General features: G+C 40.6%; 1 protein-coding gene across 3 annotated transcripts in view; it reads right to left on the minus strand.

The window, feature by feature from the left end:
• Positions 1–314: 314 nt before the first annotated feature.
• Positions 315–17,854, minus strand: part of LOC308596963 (leucyl-cystinyl aminopeptidase-like) — a 44,273-nt gene continuing 26,733 nt past the window's right edge. For all 3 annotated transcript variants that reach the window (XM_081212351.1, XM_081212352.1, XM_081212353.1), the window contains exons 11-18: positions 17,271–17,359; positions 13,304–13,487; positions 11,822–11,978; positions 10,693–10,877; positions 8,712–8,873; positions 7,746–7,886; positions 6,260–6,341; positions 315–5,661 (exon numbers count right to left, since the gene is read on the minus strand). In XM_081212351.1, coding sequence (XP_081068477.1) covers positions 5,530–5,661; positions 6,260–6,341; positions 7,746–7,886; positions 8,712–8,873; positions 10,693–10,877; positions 11,822–11,978; positions 13,304–13,487; positions 17,271–17,359 — 1,132 coding nt within the window. In that variant the 3' untranslated portion in view covers positions 315–5,529. The remainder of the gene's footprint in view (positions 5,662–6,259; positions 6,342–7,745; positions 7,887–8,711; positions 8,874–10,692; positions 10,878–11,821; positions 11,979–13,303; positions 13,488–17,270; positions 17,360–17,854) is intronic.

The raw sequence follows: 17,854 nt of genomic DNA on the forward strand, positions 1-17,854 counted from the left end.
TCTTGCATCTTAGAGGAGGGACCTTGCCACCTGAACAACTGAAATATTTCAGCCCATTAAATATTGCAGAATGTAGAGCATGGGTGAATAACTCGTGGTACTCCAGACATCGCTTAGCTCCAGCTCCCATCAGTCCTAGCCAAGTGATGGGTTTGGGAAGACAGAATTTGAGTCCAATACCTGGGAGGGAAACAGGTTAGATCTCCCTGGTTTAGAATGTGTTGAACGATGTAGAAAGAAGTCCAAAGTCTCAGCTGAAATACTGTTAAATACACCTGAGGAATTAGGATAAAGCTAGAAGAAAGTCACATACGTTTGTATTTAAAAGATTTTATTTTCATTTCACCAAAAATAAAATAAAACGCAACAGTGTTTGCAGTACACATGCCCTTCAATCAGTGCTCATTATATGCACACCATTTTTATTTGAAATATAAGAAAATAGGCTTTATTTCTCCTTTACAAATTAAGGAAAACAAAAAATTTGCATATAACGCTTATACATGTACATATGCACACCATTTTCAAAAATCCTTCTCCTCAAGGTAATATTCTATAATTTGGGTCTTTTACTCTTTTACTATGCAATGTTTGAAAAAATTCCTGTTGCAGTTGATATTCCAGAAATACTTTGATGTTACCATTATTAAAGCCAACTTCTTGTTATCAATATAACTATGGATCTGGTGCAAATTTACTCTCAAATCCACTCTCTCTTTTTCTGAAGACTTTGCAAATTAAAAGACTTCAGACTCCATCATTCATTCCAATTTTAAAAAGGTAACTATTTTAGATTTTTACAGTAATTTGCTACATGGTGCCATGACTAACTTAAAAAAGATGCCAGACCATTGCTTTTGATCAAAGAGATGTTGTCATGTGCAAAGATCTGAATTTCTACTTCAAAACAGCAGGTTTAAGTAACACAGCAATTCTAGGAGGTTTAAGTTATTGAAGGCTAAGACCTGAGAACTTAATATGGCAAAAAAAAAAAAAAATTAAGGTGGCTAGAACTTTAAACATTTCATTAAACAAAGGATAAAACATTGTAAACATTTAGGAGCATCAGAACAAAGCAGAGTTTATCCATGCATTAAAAAAAAGTGTGTGCATGGGGGTGGAAGAGGAATTATTTTATGCATCTAAGCAAAGCCTTTGAAACTGAAATTAAGGAACACGTATCTAAAAATTCACTGGCGTTTCAGTTCATGAAATGCATACAAAGCATACACTTAAATGAGGCAACCTTTTAAATTTCAGAGTGCAATGAAAGATAACATCTTCCAGAAGAGATTTAAGAAAGCCAATCTATCAGGCGGAGGAATGTTCTAATGGAGAACAGGTGAAAGATACACAGCAATATAAATACAAAATCAGCTCAAAGGTCAGCATCCTGCAGCATGGTGCTAGTAAGGAAAAATTAAGGCCACATTCCTTAAGAGTATTATCCTTACAATGCACGCCTGATTTCACATATGGCAAGATGTAATGGGGGAGGCAACATTTTTAAGCAACAGGATCCATTACAAACCTGCCATATCCATCCCTACATCCCCACGCCTCACTCACGCAGCTAGAAAGATACAGATTTTACAGTTAAAATGCAGGTATATGCAGCAGCTTTGTGAGATTAACTTCAGCCAAGCTGATTCTGCAAATATAAGCAGCTTGATGCTTCTGAGAGACTATGTACCACTGCTTTAGCTAGAGGAGATTTCAGATATCCTATATTCTGTGTATCCCTCCCTTTCCTGAATTGTATCTAACGATAAAGACACACAGACGGGGTGTTTCAAGGCACTTATAAACAACTTGAATGTAGATTTCTCTATGAACATTTGGTGTGTTTCAAGCTACTGTGACCACTTCAGGAAATTCTAAAGAACGCAGCACATCTTTCCCCTCCAAAGTTCTCCACCCGTTCAGAAGCTTTAAGTGTGTACGGATATTCGTGCAGCATTTTCCAGAATTAACTGAAGTTTGCACAGGAGCTCAAAACACAAATGCTTTTTAGATATTGCGTCAAAACTTGTTTATAAGTGCCACACGTTTCCCCTTTGTTTCTGAGGGTACAATTCTGCATGATAAAATCCTAATGTTTGAGCCTGATGACATGTGGAAGCCGCAATCCGAAGGCGGTAGGAGAGATGGGACTTTTTTGTACCATTCACCTCACCACACGCAAAAAGCTGATAAATGGCTGTCACCAGTTGGTTCTAAGTAATTGAGTCTTAAGCTTTTCACACACAACCCCCATCCTGCTTTCATTAAACTCGTGGGGGGCAGAGGAGGACTGTGGTTGGCAGCCCTTTCGCAACATTGCATGCTCTGCTAACCTCAACCCCCAAAATCTGAAAGAGGAACCTAGGTGAATACAGCTGTATGTTTATAAGACATCACACTAAATGGGTGAACATCACTGGAACAATGGGCATCTGGTTTTCATTTAAAGAAGATGTACAGAAGATAAACTCTCTATTTGTGAACATTAGGTGTGTGGTACATACATGGTAGATACATGTTTCTATGTGTGTATTTATCTTTAAATAGCTGGATAACGTTTACCCAAGGGGGGCGGCAATAAGTCTAACTATGTAACATTGAAGTTGTGCTTAAATTGTGCGAAGACAAAACAGCTGGAGGTGCGACCTATAAATTGGCTAAGCCAGACGATTTGGATGGAAGCCTATTTCGTTACAATCCCCCAAATCCAGGGCTTGGATGCATACATAGCAAAAAAAGCATACTTCTATGTTTCCAGTGTCATGTGCACAACACATTTCCTAACACTGAAGAGAACAGGCAGTTCACTGCATGGTGTAAAAGCTCTGTGGCTGCACAATGGAGCACCACAGAAATGTGAATTATGTTCCTTGACTCCCAGTCTCAAAAGAACCAGAAAGTACTTCTGAATGGTTTTCCTATCACCGAGTATGCATATAATTACACATTTCTGTAGCAGTAAAATATTGTGAATGGAGGGTTTTTAAATAAACAGACATCCTTTTATATATCATTAACATATTCCTTGTGCAATCATTACAATATACTCTAAGGCACATGAATCATTACTATTTGATTTAAAAGCACAACCAAGATCAATACCATTCAGATTCTTTTCATACAAGATCCTCAAAGAAAAGCTTAAAATTAAATTCAGTATTTGAATAACAAGGGGGGGGGCACACACAGTTTTCAAATTTCTAAACTATATTTCTACACCGAGGTGATTGCTTTTAGAAAAACAATCTTAACAAAATGAATCTCGAACACAATTTGAAGTCAATTACTTTAACGGAACAGAAAATTTACCATAAAGAAGGAATACACCCAAACTAGACATTAGCCCTAGATTTCTCTTAAACACAGTAGAAAACTCTTTAACTCCACATATAATTCAGCTAGTGAAAATATATACTCTATTACTACAGTGCATTTTTCTCCTGAAAGAGACACCACAAAACAGATTAAGATTAGGTTAAAACAAGATACAATACCTGTGAGCTGCCACTTACAGCTTGAATTTACAAAAAATAAAATAAAATGGGGGGAGGATTCTAATCCCTCCAGTTTGCAGTGAAGTAATTATGGTACCCAGCAGTTGGCATTAAACCTTGATCTCACTAGTATTTTCTGGAAGATTGACGAGTTTTTATAGCTTCTCCTACAGACTGAATCCTAGGTCCAGACAAGTTTGGTTAATATTGTTTAAATAGAAAATGTCACACATTCCAAAACCCATTATTTAAAAAATAAATAATTGAAAAATACTCTTAATCCAACAGCGCTTTAATTTAAACAATACAGTCTTAATTCTAGAGGGCAGGTGCACTATATTTTCAAGTACATTTCACATTTCCAGTAGCAAGCGCATCTATATATAAATAGAGGACAGCCTCAAGTGACTCCCTGCCCTTAAACAAAAAGGGAAGCAACAGAATCTTGACCATCAGTACTATTATATGAAAAAAATTGAAAGGGGTGAAGTTGCAGGAGTGGACTACAGGCCAGAAAGAGGGGGGAAGGCAAAGCCATTCAAGCTCTAACCAACAAGCAGAGTTCATGACAATAATTATCTCCTCCCAATCAAAGAATGAATGCACAGTAATGTTTCCCACTGAAAGATGAGAAGCTCTGAGGCCATTTTAGAAAGTGAAGCAGAAATTGATGAATTTCTACTTCAGTCTACTAGAGACCCAGAAGTATTAAATCTTTATTACCTTAATGTATACAATTATTTATCTCCTCTTGTTGCAAATTTCAACCTATCTGAAAAAGCCACCATTTCACTGCATTTATTGTGAAATCAACGCAGAGGGGATATGCACTGAAAGCTCTGCGAAATAAAACTATGGGGTGGATATGTTCTGAATGCTTCTCTTGAACAAATTATCATGACTTTCTTCACAGTAGCCCAAAACCGTTTCAAAAACTGAGACCGCACAACCTTTGGCCATTTCCCTTAGTTTGGCTCATTTGTTTCGAAGTTATATTATCAGCTGTTTCTAAATCACGGGACAACTTACAAGGAAATGAAGTGAGCTTTACAGTATTGGGCTAATATACCATAGAAAAGTGGAGCGCTGTAGCACTTAAATATTGGAGATTAACAAGGTTTCACAGCATGTATTAATGAGGATCCTCTGGGAGAAGTATATGAAGTAAAATCAGTATTTAAAAAACATCAAATCAACCAGAACAATCAGAACACTTTGTTCTATAGTGTCAGCCAAACAACAATGGAAACTGGTTTTTTTATAAGTACCCTAACGAGATAGGAGTCAAAATCTTTGGGGTTTTACTCTGATCAATTGCACACTGAAAACTCCCCTCACAAAGCTATTTGCAAAAAAAGCTGTTCACTACGTGGCACTGGTAGCACCCAGCCATGTTGCAGACAAAAATAAGAGATTTCTACCAATAATTACATTATTTCTGATATTTGCATAATGTCTAGAAATTACTTTGATAAAACGAAACTCAGAGCTTCCCAAAATCCAACATTTTCACTTTAGTTGTTCACTTCCATATTGTGTGTCTTAGCAGCTGCTTGTAATCGTTTTTTTTTTAAAAAACGTGCTTCAGAGCAGGTACAATATTTACCATTCAAGAAGCTACAGACATTGAGGAAGTCTGATTAGACACCACCCTGCAAAGAGAGAAAACAGATCACAGGAGAGTTCTCGTTTAGCTGCTCTTTTTTGTTGCTGTTGTTCAACTTTCATTCAATATGTAGAAAGTAGAACTGGATTTTCCTATGATGGAAGGGAGGCTCCATGACAAGTTACTGTCTTTGTTTTGCATGAATGTTTGGTCAATGAACGAACATTCCCTTAGATTAGCAACTCTCTCTCTCGTCTACAAGCACTGCAAAGAGTGCCAACTTAAGAGATGTACCCTGAGCTAACTCTAACCCTCGCAGCGCAAAGCAAGTTGCACTGTCCCTTTTCGCACACGCCCCTTTTTGCACAAAAGAGCAAGAACTGCCACATTCTAAGTGGCTAACATGGACTCTGGTGGATGCGATCACTATAGCAATTTCTCCAGCGTCTCCAAGTTCTTCTCTATCCACTGGATATTCAGCTGAATCCTCTCAATGGCCTCTCGAACAAACCGTAGCTGAGCAGTCTCCTCCGACTTGGATTCGAAGAATGTCTTAACCTGCAGAAGCAACGCACGTAACAGGAATATGTAAGGAGAGGAAAAAAAAACCTAACTTCACCCCTGTGCTTCCAAGTGGCATAACAAGGGGGTTAGTGGCAAGGAGGAGCCTTCATTTAGGACTTGGACAATTTGCCTGTTCTAATTTAGTCCTAGTTACACCAATGCATACCAAGTAAATTTTAAAAATCCAAACTATTTATTGAAATCTCCCCTTTTCGTAAACATTTGGAATAACTTCCTGAAGGACTGCGGAAGAGGCTGTCTCAGAAGGTGGTAGACTTTGATGCTTTTGAGCGGCTGGGATAGCCATCCATCAGGGATGGAGAAACATTAGCATTAGCAGGAGGTTGGATTAGATGACTTTTGAGGTCCCTTCCAACCTTAAGCTTAATTCACTCCTTATTTTACTTGTGTGATTAAAGGCAGTTAATTCACCAGCAGTACTCAAACTTTAAATGTCATCTTCCACATTGCTGTGTACCAAGAATACACAGCTACTAAAAGCCAGCAGTAACAGAGCAATATGCAATGTTCCAGCTTCTATTTTATAATTCCTACCCCCCAACACTCTTCGGAATACTTTATTCAAACAAACCTCAAGCAGATGTTCTTGTGTTGAGAACTGACAAGTTGTCGCAATCACAATACTTTGCATGGTGTATGATCCACGGTGAAACCTGAAGTTTACGAGAATGAATCAAACGTTTATTCAAAACATATTTAACTCACTTCATGTCTTACCTATTTTGGAAGCTCATGGTGAATTACAGTATTTAACATTCTTAAAAGTATTCAGCATTTAAAGAAATGCTAAACTACTAGACATACAAAGTAAGTAACGGTGTGCACTGACTATGCTAGACACCGTTTGGACCTTGATTCCATGCTCCAGAAAACAGTCCGATTTGGCCCAAAGCACTTTGAAGGCTCCCTGATTAATCTCAGGATCCAAATCTGATACCTAATTTGAAGAAGAGGAAAAAAACCTCTGCATTGTGCTTCTCCCATTTGGGGGCTTTTTTTAAAAAGGCTATAACTTTTTATCTTTTGAAAGAATTAGATGAAATTTGTAGTCACAGTAGCCCCTCCTAAGTAGATGAAGCCTACCTAATTATGGACTTACAGGACACCTTTGGTGCTTTATCTATGCTTTTTTTTTTTTACAAAATGAATGCTCTACAACTTTCTTTTTTGGCAGAATGGGGTGAAACCTGCAGGCATGGCAGTTCTTTTGAAGGTACAAGTCCTATCACATTGCCAAAGGATAGCTGCAATGGTTTTCATGAAAGGCAGCCTTGCACAGGCTTTTAAACATCCAAATCAACCCGAATTGCCTTTGAGATCCGTGCAACAATTGGGGTGGCTCGGGCAGAATCCTGCTCAGGTGAACCCCAAAACTAAAAGTGGTTCAGTATTCAAGTAAAATAAGGCTCTGGTCAGATAAGTACAGTATTTTTCACAATTCCAGAGGACAAGGAACAAAGCCAGAGAGCACACACTGAGAACAACTCTTTTTATAGATCAAGAGACAACAGGTTAATTATACCGGGGACACTGAAGGAATTAAACTGGCACAAAGAATGATAAATAGCCGCAATTCCGCAACACAAGTGCCTGAACTTTTCAGCATTTCTTCTCCTTCTGATCCACCCCCAGCCATATGTCCATGTGCCTGAAACTTCATGAGTATGGTGAAATGGGACTGTAGTTCAGGAATGCTTATGCCACAATAAATTTGTTGAGTTTTTGAGGTGCTTTGAGGTGTTTCAAAAGAAGTAAAAGACTCAAGTAGCAGTGAAATGTGCTTTTGGTGAGTTACCGTGATTTGCATACAGCTTCAGCAACCCAGCAAGTCTCCACGTAGCACATGCTATAGTGCTAAAATCTTTTATTCAGTAGGTGTTTATTCTAAACAGCAACGACAAGGACACCCAAGGCACTAGGGCAAGACCTGAACGGCATGCTTATTTAGTGCCAGTAAAAATCCTGTTTTATATGTACACGTCTCTCTCTCTCTCTCTGTGTAGCAGAAGGAAGGATAAAGACAGAATTTTATTACAAGAACTCAAGGAAAGCCTTACTTCCTTATAAGCTGATCCCAGTTCTCCTTAACGAAATCCCATGCTAGTAAGTGTCCAGGCAAATTCTGACTGGCTGTGGTTATAACAGTTGGAAGATCCTGTGATCTGATGATGCTTCCTTCCAGGCTTGTTTGCATTAACCTATGAAGCAAAACAGAGTCAGATTACAGGCACATATGCATTCTTTTTAGAGATCTAGACAATTTATAACAGATACTGCAAGGGGGCAGGGCCAATGAGGGCCACCTCACAACTAAAAATGTCTATGTTTGTATATGCAAATACTACCTGTCCATTCATTCAGCAAAGAAATCTGAACCACCCTTTAGCTGGGATGTCCTATAGAATGTGTTGTTTTTTACTGCTGGAACTGGTGGAAAATTTTCTATGTTCATTGGACAATAAGTGAAATACAGAAACTTCGAATAAAAACACCTCAGTAACCTTGCAACTGAAAATTAGAAGCATATGTTTTTCGAACTGCAAACTGAAAAACTTTCTGGAAGGGTCGTGAGTTTGAGTCTCATGTTGGATAAAACATTCCTGCATTGCAGGGGGTTGGTCCAGATGGCCCTGGTGGTCCCTTCCAACTCTACAATTCTAGGAGTCCATTAAACTCTTTATTCTAGAAATTTGTTCCTACAAGTATACCTAAATATTTCAAGGAAGGACAGCAGAAGAAAAGGTAACTTGTAGCCTCAAGTTTTGAAGCAATGTATAACACATGTCCATAAAGCAAGGAGAGAAAGCGCACACACCCCACACACATACAGCTGCTGCCAAGTCAAAACTTGCCCTGACATTAAAGTCAATGAGTGAAATCTCTCTTGTCAGTGCAAAAGGTCAAAGAAGGGAAGGTGTGTTAAATGCTGCACATATTTTTTAGACTTCCTGTAACAGTGACATATAGAAATTGCTCTTAGGATTTTCTTCATGATTATATGTGTAATATATGCGGCTTCATACCATATCAGTTTTTTAACATCATCTGCACTGGCCAATGCTTCAAGGATTTTGAGCTTTTCTGGTTCAGACACCAAATATGCATACATGCTTAAAAGATAGTTCCAGCCACTTTCAGTTTTTGCTCCGGCTGTGAATATGATCTTCATAACATCTGTTGGCAGGCTACAGAGAGAAAGTGCAAATCTTTATAAGAACAGCCTAAAAAGAGTAAGTCACATCAAAGCACTAGCTAACATGATACGAACCATGGCTTATTTCAGTAAGTCCTTAACCAAGGGGCTAATTTGAAGTCGTCCGATGAGTGGGACAGGGATCCTACACTGGCTGTGTGCCCTGTTCCAAGCACAGAATAGGATATAGCAGCCAAGGCAGGAGGATTTAGCCACTGCTTATCAGGGATGAAAACCCTTTGGACTTCTCCTTTAGTCAGTATGTGTGTGTTTGTGTGGCAGAAGTGAGGGGGGGACACTCCCCATCACCACCCACTCGCTTAAAGGAAAAGCAGAGCTGCTATAAAGAGCACTTTTGCAAAGGACCAGCTCTCTGCAAAGCAACCATTCCTCACCACTTCTCCACTAACCATTGCTGCGAGCAGGTGGGCAGTAGTGTGAGGGGTAACTCTCTCCCACATTTCAATGAAGGGGAGGTGGCTGCTGCAAACAGCGCTTTTCCACAGGGCTTTAAGACAGCTCCCTTGCTCCTGGCCTGAGCCTCCAGAAGCTGAAATGGGAGGGTGGAGGCTGCCTTAAAGCCTTTGCAAATCTGTGTGCTCCGCCCCTTTAAACCTCCAACAAGCAGGGTTCAAAGAGGAAATGTGGGGAGATATGCAAAGTCTTTTGCACATCTCCACACCGTTCCTTGGGAGTTTTAAGTGTGCAAGTGATCCAACAGTGGCTGGGGAAACTCAGCCAGACGGGTGGGGTATAAATAATAAAATTATTATTATTATTATTAGTAGTAGTAGTAGTAGTAAAGGTAAAGGGACCCCTGACCATTAGGTCCAGTCGTGGCCGACTTTGGGGTTGTGGAGCTCATCTCGCTTTATTGGCCGAGGGAGCCGGCATACAGCTTCCGGGTCATGTGACCAGCATGACTAAGCCACTTCTGGCAAACCAGAGCAGTGCACGGAAACGCCGTTTACCTTCCCGCCAGAGCGGTACCTATTTATCGACTTGCACTTTGATGTGTTTTCAAACTGCTAGGTTGGCAGGAGCAGGGACCGAGCAACGGGAGCTCACCCCATTGTGGGTATTCGAACCGCCAACCTTCTGATCGGCAAGTCCTAGGCTCTGTGGTTTAACCCACAGCGCCACCCGTGTCCCTATTATTATTATCCAAATGACATGTGATTGGCAGGTGGGAGGTCCCACTTATCTGTCAAATTTGGCCCGTGGCAGATCCTTCCTGATAAGGATCTGGCCCATGGAACCACAAAGCTTCTCCACCCGCTGCAAAGAAGCCTATGAAACATCAGGAGTGAGGCAGTAGAGACATCCATGGGGAGTTGGACTGCATAGCTGATCCCTGCAGAAGCAGGCCTGAATTCATTGCCCATCAGTGTTGGCTTCAAGCTTGATCAGCAGGACTTTGAAAGCACCACGGAGGGCTCTTTGCAAGCCCTGTGTGGTGCTTTCAAGTCCCGACGATCATCACCTGATGCCACAGTGATGTCAGGTGGGTGACATGAAGGCTGCTCCAGCCAATTTTCATATATTGTCTGTGAGAAGATGAAGAGATGAGAATCTGGCCCACAAGCCAGATCAGGTTCTCTTCCCCTGATATAAAGCTGGAGAATGCTTAATCGTGGAGCTCACCTGAAGGAGCAAAACCACAGCTCCAAGAGATGCTGATCCATATTTCTATTTAAACCCGTCAGGCTGCAAGATGCTTGACTACACTGAGACTAGGTAATAAAAAACTATATCTGAATGCCATAATACAGAAGAGGCAGCTTGAACCAAAGAGCAAGTCTGTGTTTTACCTTTTTGTGCCATTGGAATCTTTCCAGTCATTAAATAGCTTGGTAGCGTCCGTGCTGCAGTTTTCCAAATTATGGGTGCAGGCAAAGGTCAGCAAACTTGACTTCAGCTCTTGTTCTGAAAGGGTCCCATTAGTTGTCCATTTCTGTTGATTAATCTTGTCTTTAAATAGTTGTAACATCTTATGCTGGAGAATAAAGAGGAAAAGTTTTCACTATGCAAACTCTGTCACAATACGCTTGTGCTAGGTTGAAGACTATAAACTGCAAACATACCCCAAATCACACAGCTCCTTGCAACATTCCTGTATCTAACGCTCCATTCTGACAAGTCTGCCATTCAGTTCTGAAAAGAATTTCCTCACTGTCTTACATGTGCTCAATTCTCAACTGGCACCAAAATGAGCCCAATGAGTCTTTGAATGACCTGCGGCTCAATAGGCTAGTTCAAATCTATATGAATTATATTAAAAGGCACATAAAACCAGCCACACCATCTTTAACTCACTTTCATGGACTTTTCCAACCCCACTTTCAGTAAAATCTTTTTTATTTGTCTGGTTTGCAGAGTTCATGAGCTGAAACAGTGACAGTTCTGCTAGGCACACATTCCACATTATCACTGAATAATAATAATCAGCAGATTCATGTGGAACCAAATTATTTTATTGTTAAGGTGTATGCTTTTTGCATGGTTGAAATGTTAGACAAAAATTCTGTGGCCCCTTAAAAACTAAATGGTTTGTTTGGGATGGACACGAATAGAAGCTCTCCTCCTTTGCTATATGATTATAGAGCAGAAAACAGCTGGTTACAAATTTAAGAGGACCATAATAATAATAATAATAATAATAATAATAATAATAATAATAATAATAATAATTCTATTTTATCTAAGGTATCCATCTCTTTGCAGTTGGGGTTCAGAAGTTACAAATGGCATTTACGTCTACTTAGAAAATACAACATGCTTTTAAATGGAAAGCTCATAAGCAACCCATCCAACATTCTAACACTAACCACAACAAAACAGTATGATTTAGAAACAGTCCTTCCATGTAGTACAAACTATTTTGCCCTAGTATGAACTTCATATCTAGTTTCCACCACCTGCCTGCTTTCAGTAACTTACCAATATTCTCGCTGAAAGGGTCTGCATTCCTCTTTTTTCAACTAGGTTGAAGATACGGTTCATTTGGTCCAACGCTTGTATGATTGGAGAAGTGCTGTTTTCTTTCACTAGGTACTCAATCAGGTCAAAGGCTTTGGCCAAAGACACCCTTCCTAGTCTAAAGGGGGCATCAAAAACAACAAGAAGAAGATACTGTCAAGTATTCTGATAAGTCTAAACAAATGTAGAAGAACTTGTTTGTGGTACAGGATATAAATTCTTCAAATATAAAATTGATTTGCTTTATTTCTTCATATTATTAGATTTATTTATTCTGGAGGCAAAACCTCCATAACAGATGATAAGTTTGATTCATTATAGCATTCTATTGATAAGCCCCCCAAAGTGCTGTTAAGATCTATCAAACACTGGACTAAATTCCTGCAACTTTCACTCTACTTGCAAACTCACCATTTCTCGCCCTTAACAGAAGGATCCTAAACTAAAACCTTTGCAATTTCATACTTAAAGAGTTTTGTTATGCACAACAGTGAACATCTAGGATAACAAAAGGTAAAAAATAATGAACACATCCAGATTAGATAAGGTTCTCCTTTATCCCTCTAGCCCACCAGGCGGTCCAGTTTGACCCACAAGGTCATTTCCCCCAACCACACTCATCCGCCCGCTTGTGACAGCAGATGGACAGAAGGAAGGGTTAGATCCTGCAATGGCTGTGTGCATTCGTTCCCAGCAAAAACCAGGCACATGAAGCCAAGGCAAAAGGATTTAAACCCTGCATCACCTACTAAAATGAAGAAGAAAAAACCTTCCTTTTAGCAGGGTTTTCCATGAAAACCCAGTTACTGGATCAGAAGGGGTTTGCATGGAATTGTGCTGAAACCAAAGGCTCTTAACTAGTCGAGACTGCTGCACAGTGAAGTCCCAACAACCTGGACTTCCAGGTGACTGACAGATGAGCAGCCTTGCCTACCAGCGGTGGGGAGATAAAGATATGTCCCGTGGACCAGAAAAGCTTCCCCACCCCTTTCCTAGAAGGTTTGTTCTTAAGACTCTGGATTTGAAGACAGATATATCAATGTTCAAGGAACGCAGATGGCGTTGTGGGTTAAACCACAGTGCCTAGGGCTTGCCGATGAGAAGGTCGGCGGTTCGAATCCCCGCGACGGGGTGAGCTCCTGTTGCTCGGTCCCTGCTCCTGCCAACCTAGCAGTTCGAAAGCACGTCAAAGTGCAAGTAGATAAATAGGTACCACTACAGCGGGAAGGTAAACGGCGTTTCCGTGCGCTGCTCTGGTTCGCAAGAAGCGGCTTAGTCATGCTGGCCACATGACCCGGAAGCTGTACGCCAGCTCCCTCAGCCAATAAAGCAAGATGAGCGCCGCAACCCCAGAGTCGGCCACGACTGGACCTAATGGTCAGGGGTCCCCTTTACCCTTTACCTTTTATATCACAGTTCAATGTAATAACTTAGAAGAATTACCCTGCCAGATTAAAAATGTTGTGGATCAGATTGGCTCGGTCTCTGGAACTCAGAGCAGTGGGTTCCGTCTTCAGCAGGTCAATTAGCGCAGTCCAGTCCTTTTCCGCATACTGTACAATATAGAAACCATTTGAGTCTACATTGAATTTCACCCACTGCGTTTCACCTGGAAGTTCAACGACATCTAGGAAAGGGGGAAAGGGAGGAGAGTAAGAAAGCACTGAACTGATTCAGTCTTCAGATCACTTGCAAATTTCTAGGAGTATATCAGGGCAATAACACTTCACTGGCATCATTTAAGAAGCTCTCTGCCTTCCTAAATTTTACTGGGAGCAGTAGGAGCCAGCCAATGGTTACAGCTGCAGATCACCTCTTAGCTACAACTGACTTGCAGCCAATACTATCAGCAATCAATCTGAGACAATGACAGTGTGCATGGCAAGCCTTCATTGAACAAATGTGCCTTTATTGCATGCCACTACATACGGCAACATAGCAAAATACCTATGCAAACTGCCCTGCTACCTGCAATCTTCCCAGCAGCCATGCAAAAGGGAAGAGAGGAAATAACTAAAATTCGTGGCGTACTGTGAAATGTGATGCATCACAAGATCTGATGCACATATTCTATTCCCAAAGTTAATACTGTGTTGATAGGCTATTAACAGTAATGCTGGCAGAGACCTCCAATGGGATCACTCCCTCTCAACCTACAGAGGTGACAGGAAGTACTCAGTTTTATTTATTTGCTGAATGGCCACATGGGCCAGAAAAAAAGAATCAACTGCAGAGAACTTAGCACATTTGATAGGCATATTAATGTGTTGAATCCAGTCTTGCATTTCACCTCACACTATATAAAAAAATGGGGAGGAATCCCATCCTTGTATAAAGCTTTCTAAAGTTAATCCCGGTACAAAGATATATTTTGTAAGTCGACTTACCTACCAATGGTACAATTTTGCAGGCTTTTTCCAGAAAATGTTGTGGATGGCATTGGTTTAAACCCTTTCTCCTTAAAATAGGTTTACTGCTTTTCATTAGCATATTTAACTTCTCAACTATGCAGCAGCTTGGATTTTGGCAGTGGGATATGTATATATTTTTAACACACGCTGCTTTCATCTTCTCTGGAAACCAGTTTTCAATTATAGAAATGTATCTGTCCAGAAGTGAATTACTTGAGTCTCTGTGGTTGGCACCATTGCCCCATCCTTTTATATTTTAGAGGAGCCAGGTTACAGAAAGCTATCCATTACAAACTTAATTCCAATTTCTACCATGAAGCAGGTCTGCTATATCCAAGAATGTACCTCCAGGCAAACAGAAGGTAGGTTTAGGCTACACATCAAAGAACTGTTCGTCTCAAGGGAGGCGCACAAGGAGAACAGCTCACTAATTAGCTGAGAGTCACATAAGTCCTTTTTGGGCTTAACAGCATTTATTCATTTAGATCAAGGTTTCCCAAACTTGGGTCTCCAGCTGTTTTTGGACTACAACTCCCATCATCCCTAGCTAGCAGGACCAGTGGTCAGGGATGATGGGAACTGCAGTCCTAAAGCAGCTGGGAGACCCCTATTTAGATGAACTAGTTTTGCTTTTTCACATCCTAACCTGGTTAAAGAAAACAACTAATCGTGATGGACCACTGAGTTCATTTTATGCTCAGACGCATTCTGGACTCTAGGTTTGACTAGACTACTGATGTCACTGGGAATGCAAAACTTCCTCTCCAACCCACCCTGAGCTGCCTCATCCACCTTGAAAAGAGAGCAGACCTAGAGGCCTTCCCAACCCAAACGCTTCTTGACTGCCCCCCTCCAGAACAACAAAAACAAAAGCCTTGCCTGGCAGCAGTACAGAAAGACTTCAGTCTTCATTTGCCCCTAGATGCTACAGGAACACAGTCCCAGACAATTTGCTTCTAGGGTATCGTAGATTTCCAAGGTTTCCAAAGCCTTGTCAAGAAATATAAGCCTTGAGAAATTACTTTCCATAAATCCTGGTGCTGGGATGCTGCTGAGAATATGCTCTGGTGGCAGGATTTTTGGAAAGTACAATTTACTAAGGACTTAAAAGAAGCTGCAATTCCCAGGCATCCTGGCACCTAACAAATGAAGGCCATTTCAGCGACTCCTCAACTGCTGCTACCACGTTAATGTCTGAGGGGAAGAAGGTCGTACTAATGTTAAGCTGTGTTTGACCTTTGAAGAGATTTGGGATTGGCTCATAATTAATCCAAACTGGGAAAATGTATATTTTCAAGTCTCATGTTCTAAACTTCAGTTGCAATCTTGGTTAAAAATTATCTTCTATAGACACCAGAAGCTAACGCAATTTAAACTACTTGTTTCTTGCAATTTTATCATGTTATGCTTCAACTTTCTCAAGTTCCCAAAGTCATATACAAGTACCGTAAGTAAAATAATATTAATATTAATATTAATAATACTAGGTGAGACATTTCCTTGCTCTAACATACGCCAACTCATAAAGAGCCAAATCAGAAGTGAGCACTAGTAAAGTCAGGGAGGGAACATTATTCAAATAAAATGCACCTGAAAATTAGATTATATTTTGGGGGGGACAAAATGTATCCAAATGTAAAAAGATTACTACCGCTAAAATTCTAGGATGAATTTTTATTGCCAAAATTACCATATTTTTTGCTCTATAAGACTCACTTTTTCCCTCCTAAAAAGGAAGGGGAAATGTGTGTGCGTCTTATGGAGCGAATGCAGGCTGCGCAGCTATCCCAGAAGCTAGAACAGCAAGAGGGATCGCTGCGCAGCGCTCCCTCTTGTTGTTCTAGCTTCTGGCTTAGCCGCATGAAGTCTCACCAGGGCAGGGGGGAGCCTTCATCCCGCTGCCCTGAAGAGGCTTCGTGCTGCTATCTCAGAAGCCAGAACAGCGAGAGGGATCACTGCACAGCGATCCCTCTTGCTGTTCTGGCTTCTGGGATTCAGAATTTTTTTCTTTTCTTGTTTTCCTCCTCCAAAAACTAGGTGCGTCTTATGGTCTGGTGCGTCTTATGGAGCGAAAAATACGGTATTCTGTGAGGGACAGAAATACACACAAGTCCCGCTATCAGAACACTCATTATCCAAAATCACCGTTATCCGAACACAAAGAATTATACCTAACCGTCACTATACAAACTGCTGATTCAGATATCCAAACAGTTAGAGTTTGCCCACTTCCTTAATTGTTTGTGTTTTGCTGGTGGCCAGGAGCCATTTTGGGGAGAAACTATGGAGGGAGGGAGAAAGATTGGACAAATCAGAGAGCAGGAGAGAATGGACAAACCTTATCTGCCTTCTGCTGATTGGCTGCAGCAGTTTCAGGCAGAAAGCATGGAAGTAGAAAGCATGGAGTTAAAATGTTCTCTTGGAAAATAATGGAAATTATTTCAGCCCATCATGCAAACGCTTGCCTAACAATTTTCTGGGGAGCATATGGTTTTAGGAAAACCTGAATTGCATGCACTCTTGGTTAACAAGGTGTAACCAGTCAGAAGCTACAGAATTTAGTTGCTACAGAAATTGTACTAATTCAGAGGTTTAAAATCCTAAAATGCTTAGTGTGTTACAACTAAGAAAATAATCATTTTGGTATGCCCCCCCTTTCCTAACCATGCCCCCCCAAAAGTGTTTTGACTGTAAATAAATTATGTAAATGAAGTAAATAAACTGTATTGCAGACCGAAAAGAATGAGGGCATATGCACTTTCTTTCTTAACTATAAGCTCTGAACACTGATCATTTATTTTACAGAAATTAAACCCTAAAAAGCCCCCTACCTTTGTTCCAACACTAGCCATCAAAGATCAACGATGATGCTACTGAAAGATGCTCATCATTTGGCTCTGGAAACTCTCCAGGGGAAAACTATTCCACATTAAGAACGTATTTGTGCATTGGTTGACTTTACCATCTGTGAGGACAAAAGCCTTCAAAAACATACATACCTGACTTTTGCTGCAGTAAATAATTGTGAGAACTGTAGGGTAAGCTGTCATTGCTGGTGGTATAAGAAAGAGGAATGCTCCACAAATAACTGGAAGAGGAGAAAGTGTTTACACAGTGTTAAAGATTGCTTGTCCCAAGCATAGGCAAACTCGGCCCTCCAGATGTTTTGGTACTACAACTCCCATGATCCCTAGCTAACAGGACCAGTGGTCAGGAATTCTGGGAATTGTAGTTCCAAAACATCTGGAGGGCCGAGTTTGCTTATGCACTGTAGCTTAAAAGAAAAAACAGATACAGTAGTACCTCTGGTTACATACACTTCAGGTTACAGACTCCGCTAACCCAGAAATATTACCTCGGGTTAAGAACTTAGCTTCAGAATGAGAACAGAAATCGTGCAGTGGCAGCGCAGCAGCAGCAGGAGGCCCCATTAGCTAAAGTGGTCTTCAGGTTAAGAACAGTTTCAGGTTAAGAACAGTCCTCCAGAACAAATTAAGTTCTTAACCCGAGGTACCACTGTACTGATAGTTCTTTCTATGTTTGTGTGCAGAAGCATTGTTTATTAAACTTAACAGAATTAGTT

Source organism: Podarcis bocagei, assembly GCF_964188305.1.
Source record: "Podarcis bocagei genome assembly, chromosome: 11".
Classification (NCBI taxonomy): Eukaryota; Metazoa; Chordata; class Lepidosauria; order Squamata; family Lacertidae; genus Podarcis; species Podarcis bocagei.